Source organism: Vicia villosa, linkage group LG3 (assembly GCF_029867415.1).
Source record: "Vicia villosa cultivar HV-30 ecotype Madison, WI linkage group LG3, Vvil1.0, whole genome shotgun sequence".
NCBI lineage: Eukaryota > Viridiplantae > Streptophyta > Magnoliopsida > Fabales > Fabaceae > Vicia > Vicia villosa.
In genome coordinates, this window is record NC_081182.1 from 49,325,205 (window position 1) to 49,333,721 (window position 8,517).

At 29.4% G+C, this 8,517-nt stretch overlaps 1 protein-coding gene across 1 annotated transcript; it reads left to right on the plus strand.

Annotated features, from left to right (window-relative positions):
* The first annotated feature begins 6,242 nt into the window (after positions 1-6,242).
* On the plus strand, positions 6,243-7,974 carry LOC131655670 (transcription factor MYB54-like). Its single transcript, XM_058925504.1, has 2 exons — positions 6,243-6,579; positions 6,835-7,974. The coding sequence occupies exons 1-2, from the start codon at positions 6,429-6,431 to the stop codon at positions 7,557-7,559; spliced, it is 876 nt and encodes a 291-aa protein (XP_058781487.1). The 5' UTR covers positions 6,243-6,428; the 3' UTR covers positions 7,560-7,974.
* Positions 7,975-8,517: the final 543 nt, after the last annotated feature.

Consider the following 8,517-nt stretch of genomic DNA (forward strand, 5'->3'; position numbering starts at 1 on the left):
CATTCAATTCTTTTAGTAGCAAAGAGTAAATTAATGAAAGTTCTAAGTTAAAGAAAATGTATCAAGATTCGATTTCATCGACCTAAATTTGTATGTCTCCTTATAAATATACGTATATGAACATGGTAACGATCAACATAATTACGTATCGACGCCTATATCATCTGTGTCCGCAATGATATAGTTAGATTTACCGTATTGTTTAACCGACGATTTCTCCATCCTTTAAACAATACAAAAAACGTTTTAAAACCGATACTAAGTAAACATCAAACGCTAAATCCATGTCTGCAATTTATAGTTTGATAGATGATAAAGTTAGATCTAGATACAAATATTGATGTCTCAAACACTTATACCAAAGAAAAAGCTTTAATAAACAAACTAAACCATCTATATTGATCATCACTTGTTCATACACATATATTCACAAGAAAAACATACAAAAAGCTAGGAAGATTACATCTTATCTTGATACAAAAGGGGTTTAGCTATCCATGAGAATGGTAGCTTGCTCAAGAAGTAAAGGATGAAGATCAACAAGCATCAAAGGCGATTAATCGACGATCAAGGCTTCCAATCTTCAATTCTTAGTTTGCTACAGTGATTAGGGTTTATGAGCTCTTAAGAAAAATGTCCACCTTCCAAAAATCAGAATTACTCTTTATATAGTAAAACCATTTTCTGTCCAGGGCGCGTCGCGCCCTCCAGCGCGCTTCGCGCCATTACACTTAAGAAATTTAAACCGCCCATGCGCGTGACGCGCGCAACTCTCTGCTTTGAAGCTCCAAAATATCTTGCCCAGGGCGCGACGCGCCCACATCTCCGCGCGACGCGCGCTAACTTCTGCCAGGCACTCTCTTGTCAAGCTCAAAACAAGCTCCAAACTTCCCCAAAATTGGCTAAAACCTACAAAATCATAACTAAAACACAGTATTAACATAAAATAAAAGCTTAATATTATAAACTATAAATAATTATCTAAAACTTCAGGGAATTGTACGAATATCTGATAAAAACGGTCGAAAGGTGCCATTAATTAAACTAAATGTAAACACATTTTGGCACCTAACACTTACACACGCACACCTAAAACTTTTTTAAGGCCTCTATTATTTTGTTAAAACCACCTAAATTGTTTTAAGGCCTAGTTAATGGATTAAGGGATTATCTCATCAATTGGATGGATTTTTACAACTAAATAATTGATTATTCCTAATCATCTAATCGATTATTTTTGGCTTGTTTAATCTAAAATCAAATGTGAGAGTCTCTTAATGATTGTAACGACTAAATATCCAAATTTTCCATTTGTGGCTTGAACAATCGATTATTGAGGGTCAATAATCGATCGACTTAATCAATTATTCCCTTAATCCAACCCATATATTGTTTCCTTTTTAACTTTATTTCTCCTATATAAAGAAGGCACTTTCTTATTCGAAAGTACTCAAGAATTCAAAGTTATCATATTTTTTACTATTTTATCATTCTCCTCCTCTCTCTTTAAAATTTTTCTTCACCAAAGTTGCTTTACTGTCTTGTGAGTGACCATTACTTGTGAGGAAATTGTTATACTAATTGCATGCCATTGTTTGTTTCTAGGGTGCAATTCTCTTGATGGTTCTTGTTTGGTTCAAGAGATAAACTAGTGAAAATTCATGTTTGGTCCTAGAACTCAGCTTGATAAAAGTTCTATTTGGTCATTGAAATTTGTTGGTAAAATTTCTCTTTGGTTCGTGAGCTCAGCTCATGGAAAAGCTCTTGTTTGATTAGGGGGATAAGCTAGTGTAAAATATCTCAATTCGCTTGTAACTAAGGTTCATTGGCATTATTTGTAAAAACTCGTATTATTATTAAAACTTTCAAGAAAACCTCTTAGAGACAAGAGTAGGAAAACATTCACCTGAATGTGTATAAATCTCGGCGCCATCTCTCTAACCCTATCTCTTTAATTTCTGTCATTTACATTGTTGTTTTATTTATTTCCGCTACTTTTCGCTCTACCTTTTCAAAACTAACACAAATTGTTGTTTTAAGTAAAAAAACTTTTAAATAAATCATGAATTTTAAATACCACAACTCATACCCCTCTTGTGTTTGGAGTCAATTGTTTAAAAAATACAATCGACTGAGAGACTTTAACATGTTAATCCCTCAAACCAAGTGGATCTTTTCACAGACTAAACTACAAACCAAGAATCAGATTTTGACCGACTGATCTCAAAAACTAAACATAGGTTTTACTAGGACAACCTCAACAACCAACCAAGAGAAACTCCAAGAGAATCACACTCTTTATATAATATATGAACATCAGTACAACTAAAACATCACAAATAATTTTCGCTCACAAAGGCACTAATGCAACTTTATGTTAAATAAAAAATAAGAGATAAAGGTTAAGATGAGATGGGAATGATTTAAAATCGAATTTTGGCGTGTCAAATAGTAAGGAGATGTCTTCCTTATATAGGAGAAAATATATCTCAAAAAGGAAAATGATCAATGTGCTTTTTAATGCTCATAATCGATTTGGTGACACTCGATCATTACGCGATATTTGTAAGCGAATTCAGATAAAATCGGTGGAATAATGAACAAAAACCATGCCAAAACATGAAGAAGTGAGAAAAAAAATATCCAAGAGAAAGAAAGTTGGGACTTAGTGGAAATTTGAAGAAAAAGGAAGAAAATAGAGGATTTTGCCATTTTTTCTCGCGGTCGCGATGTTCCCATCTTGGAGATGCTAATATCACATCGCGATGCGTTCCAACACAGTCGCGATACCGCATTTTCCTGACACGTGTCAGCTTCTATTTATAGGGATTTTTGCTACTATTTTAAAGGTTCCCGAATTTAAGATAAAAAGTAATGGCTAGAATCTTTTGGAGCAGGATTTTTGAGAGCATTGAGGAGCTTATTTTCCATAGATTTTGATGAATACTTCTTATCAACTTGTGGTAATTGTTAATTTCACTATAAATAGCTAAATTACTTTAAATTAGGTCTTTTAAGATGAACCTAAATGTACTCCGTTAAATCATATGACAATTTGAGATTATTTGAAGGTTTTTATGCTATAATTATTATTTTATTGTTCTTGTGTTCATTGCTTTTTTTGTAGTGACGAACACACGAGTTAATATGAGATGAGTAGGGATTATTAACTATAAGTTTACCGATCTGAACTAGAATAATTATTCAACCTAGTAACTAACAAGGAACAAATAATTATAAGTTGTGACTTTTGAATTATCGAACTTAGAAATGTTTGATTTAACTCTAAATTGGCCTAATAAATTAGGAAATTATTGTGTAAATTAATGAGATGTACACCAAGGAATTGGGTACAATGGTCTTGATAATTCGCTGAAACATTAGAGCATAATTAATCTTTATATAATACTCAGTTCATCAACAAGTATAATTACGGGATTCGAAATAAAGATCTAATCGCTTTTCATTATTGACTTTACTCTAACAAAAACTTTCATCTTGTTTTAGTAACAAAATTATTATTGAACCCACCCCTTTGTTATTTATTTCAACTCGCATTATTATTAACTTGTTAAATTTACAATTCCTATGTAGACAAATTATTTTATTACTTCAACGAGATTAGTATACTTGCTAGTTTAGTCGTAAAGTTTTTGGCACCGTTGTTAGGGATAGTTGATAATTTCAACAAGGCAATAATGTGCGACAATTTTAATTTTGAATTTTACTTTTAGTTTTGTTAGTAATTTTAGTTTATTTTTTATTTTTATTTTAGTAAATTTTATTTTTAATTTTATTTTTAATTTACTACTCTTATTATGTTCAGTGTGGTGCAGTGCAACTAAGGTATTCTTTGTTTGTTTAAGAGAGATTCAGATTCAAAGATTTAGACAAAAACAAACCCCATCAACTTATTTTTCTTTATATATATTTGAATTGATATTGAGAAATACTAACTAAAAACCTAATATTATAAAAAAAAACAAAAATTAACATGAAAAAAGACCCCCAAATAACCGGTAGACTTCTGCTTCCTATCTCTTTGGCTATTAATTCATTCAAATTGATCAAATATGTGAGGTTATTATTGAATCCCAACTACTATTTTTCCCATTATATCAACATTGTCTCTTTAATTTATACTTATGAAGTGTTTGAAAACCGTCGATCTGTATGTTAAAATTTTGTCATTAACAGAAATATGTCGATTCATTTGGTTGTCTTGTTATCTTTTACTTTGATTTTTCTTCCCATTGTATTTTATATTTGATTCATCATCCCTTACATAATTTGAATCTTACTCTTAAAAACCATCTCACATAAAACAAAAAATAAACAAAATACATATATAGATATAATATGAACCTTTCAAATACCAAACTCCATACAGATTTAGTAGTTTTAACAAAGGTGTTGAAAATTGTGAGCAAGTTGCTCTTACAGCTATCTCATCCACAATATTTAGTATGTGTGTTCGTACATATCACCAAATTTGTTACTGCCATGATTCCATTTTAAGGCAGGATGACTTTCGGTTTTGCAAGCTATCTTTTGCATTGATTAATGAAGATATGATGATTTTATCAACAAAAAAAAAATGAAGATATGATTTGTTGATTTTCATCTACTACACAAGTTTTTTAAGTTAAAATATGGATGAGCCAAAAGGAGCAAAGTTCAATTAATGCCAAAAAAAAAATATTGCATTAAGAAAATATATTGCATTATTGCTTTTATATGTGAGTATCATCCCAATATTGCTTTAAGTACAATTAATATTAAATTTAAAATAGCTAATATATCTAATACATTATTATACTTATATTATATATTAAGATAAATTATACAAATATGGATAATAATAATAATAATAAAAATAATAATAATTTAGGTTTATAACTCTCCAACAACTTTGCCATATTGCTTAGAAACTGCTTCAATATTTTACTAAGGTCACAATTATGTGATGTGAGAAATGAACTAGTCTAGGATCAAGGAGAGATGTCACTTTAGTAAAAGCTATACGGTAACCAAACAATTGGAATTGATTGTTAACATATGGTGTTACGGTAACTTTTGTAATAATTGATGGAATTTGAAAACGAGTTATTTTTTATCTTTAATTTTGTATATATTTTTTTAAAATTGATTTTTAGTTTTGAGTTTGTCTTTTTATTCTTTTTTTCTCTTTATAAGTTAACTCTTTATGTTTAGAACATGATTGATATTATAAATTAAACATATTGTTTTATATCTATGGTTGATATCATAAGTCTTGACTCAATCAATCAAAAAGATAATTTACTTCTTCACTCCATCAAAATTACATATATAAATTATTTCAAAATAAATGTTCTAATCTCTAACTAATTCTTTAAAATAATGTAAGTGTAAAAATTTAGAAAAGGAAGATTATCCCATCAGAAAAAATCTACAATATTATGTTTTTAGATTTTTTTTTTTGTTTTTTTTTTATATTTATTTTTGCTTCTTTTAACTTCTTAAGTCGGACTCAGTTTCCATTTTGTAATTTTTTTTTTAATAATATTTAATATTTTTATATAATGTAGTATTATTATTTTTTCTATGATCAACTCAAATACCATAGTAGTTTGTGGTTAATGATGTGGTTGGCTTTTCTTAGGAATCTTAGGTTTTTTTTTAAGGTTTTTTTTCTCTATTTAGGCTTTAAGGTTAAATTAAGAGAAGTATTTTTTTTATTTGACATGATATGGTATGGACTATTTGGTAAGTTAGTAATGATAAATTATTTTAGGGTAAGTCAACAAATGTGAAAGAGTTAGAGGTTAAGAGTATTTTTTATATTTTGGAATTGGTTCTTAATAGGTATTCACTGAACTCAACCTTTTTTTTTAACTGGTTTCATAATTTAGCACATATTAAAATTTGTGTAATATGCACCTTTCAAAAAACTTTAAAAGTGACATTTAAAATTTTAAAATAAATGTGTAAATTTTATAATAATTAAAAAAATAAAAAAAATCTAATTTCAATATAAAATGACATGGTAAATGTCTGTTTTTAGACATATTCTATAGATTAAAATGAAATGCCCCAAGAGACTAACTTAACCAAAAAATATGACAAAGGAATACATATTTTTTGAGTGAAAAGTAAATAGGAATTTGATAAAGAAATGAAGAGAAAATGACATAAGATAAAGTCTGAATTTAAGTACAATAACATAGGGCACAATCTGTCGTGTGAAGACAACAAAAACGACTTGCCATCCACAACCCTAAACCAACCCCTCTCTCTCCCTTCACTTTCTTATTATATATATCTTCTTCCTCACTTTTCTCTCCTCTCCTTCATCTTCAAGACTTTTCTTCCACCAAAAACAATATCTATATCACCCTCATCTTCATCAACCTCTTCAACTAACTATCTACCTTAATAATCCAATCATGGATGATTCTTCCTCAGCTGCTGAAGAATCCAAAACTTGTCCCCGTGGTCACTGGAGACCTGCTGAAGATGAAAAGCTTCGCCAACTTGTTGAACAATATGGTGCTCAAAATTGGAATTCTATTGCAGAAAAACTCCAAGGAAGATCAGGTATATTTATATGTAATATTAATTAAATTTCAAATTCTTAGTGAAATTAAATTAATATAGTTTATTATGAACTCTTCTTCATCATGTAGAACTCAACAAATTAATTTTATTTCTATTTTTATTTTTGTGTAAAAAACTAACTAGTAATTTTTCTTTTTATTATATGAAGTTTTCTGTTGGTAAAGTTTATGGCTTTATTTTCTTAACAATTTTTTTTTTAAAATTATTAATATAATTTTTTTTTCTTTTTTGAAGGGAAAAGTTGTAGGTTAAGATGGTTCAATCAGTTAGATCCAAGAATTAACAGAAGACCTTTCACAGAAGAGGAAGAAGAGAGACTACTCGCGGCGCATCGTATTCACGGAAACAAATGGGCACTAATAGCCAGGCTTTTTCCAGGTAGAACTGATAATGCTGTGAAGAATCATTGGCATGTTATTATGGCAAGAAAACAAAGGGAACAATCTAAATTATGTGGTAAAAGAACCTTTCAAGAAGTTTTCAATAACTCCTCAATTCTTAATTTTCCTTATACAACAAGAAATATTGGATATGAGAATGGAAAATTCTTTGATACTAGTACTTCTTCTTCAAACTCTCTAGCTTCTTGGAATTTTGCTTCTGTGCCGACATCGATAACAAACACTACTACTTCTCTTGTTTTGGATAGTTCGATTACGAAAAAAGGATCGAATATTTATAGAGGCTCTGATAGATCATTTCTCTATAGAATTTGTCCAAATCTTCCAAGCTACAAGAGAGTTGTTTCAAATCCTTTTAGTTTTTTGAGTTCGGATGGCGAAGGAAGGGTTAGGAATTCGGATAATTTGATGAGTAGTTTATGCGATAAATCGTCGATGTTGATCACAAACATAAAGTCTTCCAAGGAGAAAGAGTTGCAAGAAGATCATCATGAAGCTGAACAGCACAAAGAAGTTCCTTTTATTGATTTTCTTGGTGTTGGTGTTTCTTCATCATAATATATGATTAATCTCTCATGAAGTATTTAAATATATTTAACTTCATGTAATATTTTATATCTATATAGTTTTAGTTTTAGAGTTTTTACTTAGTGGTTAATTAGCAATTAGAGAATATAATTAGTGTAGCTGCATGAGGCCTTTCATTTTAGATATAAGGATGATATTGGTGCATCATTTTCTAAGAATAGAAATAGATTGAAAATTTTCAACTTTTTTTTTTTTTGTGTTAAACTTTTAGTTTTTCTAGTTTGGTTTGAGGGTAAAACTTTAAGTGTGGTGAAATGAAGGGTAGTGTGAGGCACACATTTGGTGCAATAATGGTTATGGTTTGGAGCATTTTATGAATATGTAAGGTATATTGAAAATTTGCAGACATATTCTGATTTGTTTTCTATGTTGTTCATATATAGCAATTTAGATTCTATAAGATTTTGTTACTAATTGCATGTTGGGGAATAGCTTGATGATGTAGCTTTTAACTTTTTAGTTGTGAACACGATCCATGCACAAGAGTACATGAGATGAATTGTACGTTTTGCTGTTAGAATATCATATTAGAGAGTAATTTAGACTAGATGAGAAATAATTATATTTGAAGATTTTTTTTATAACAATAGAGTCAGAATTAGATTAAAGTTATAGTGTATATATGTTTCTTTGAGGTAATTTTTGGCTCAAACACATAAATCATTGTTTCTTTTTATGAGTACAGTGTATAGCTGTAAAAATGGATCATTTATCAATATAGCCCATATTTTAGTATTAGTTGAACTGTAAAAACATATTCCAACTAGAATTGAATATTTTTTTTTTTTTTGGAATTTCTCATTCCACCGGGTGGTGGTGAATATCATCTTGAAAATTTCAAAATACTCTTTCTCTGAGCGCACCTCATAATCAAGGTGTTTTTGGAGATGTATTTCTAAAATATTATAATATTTGGTCTTGCGATTTT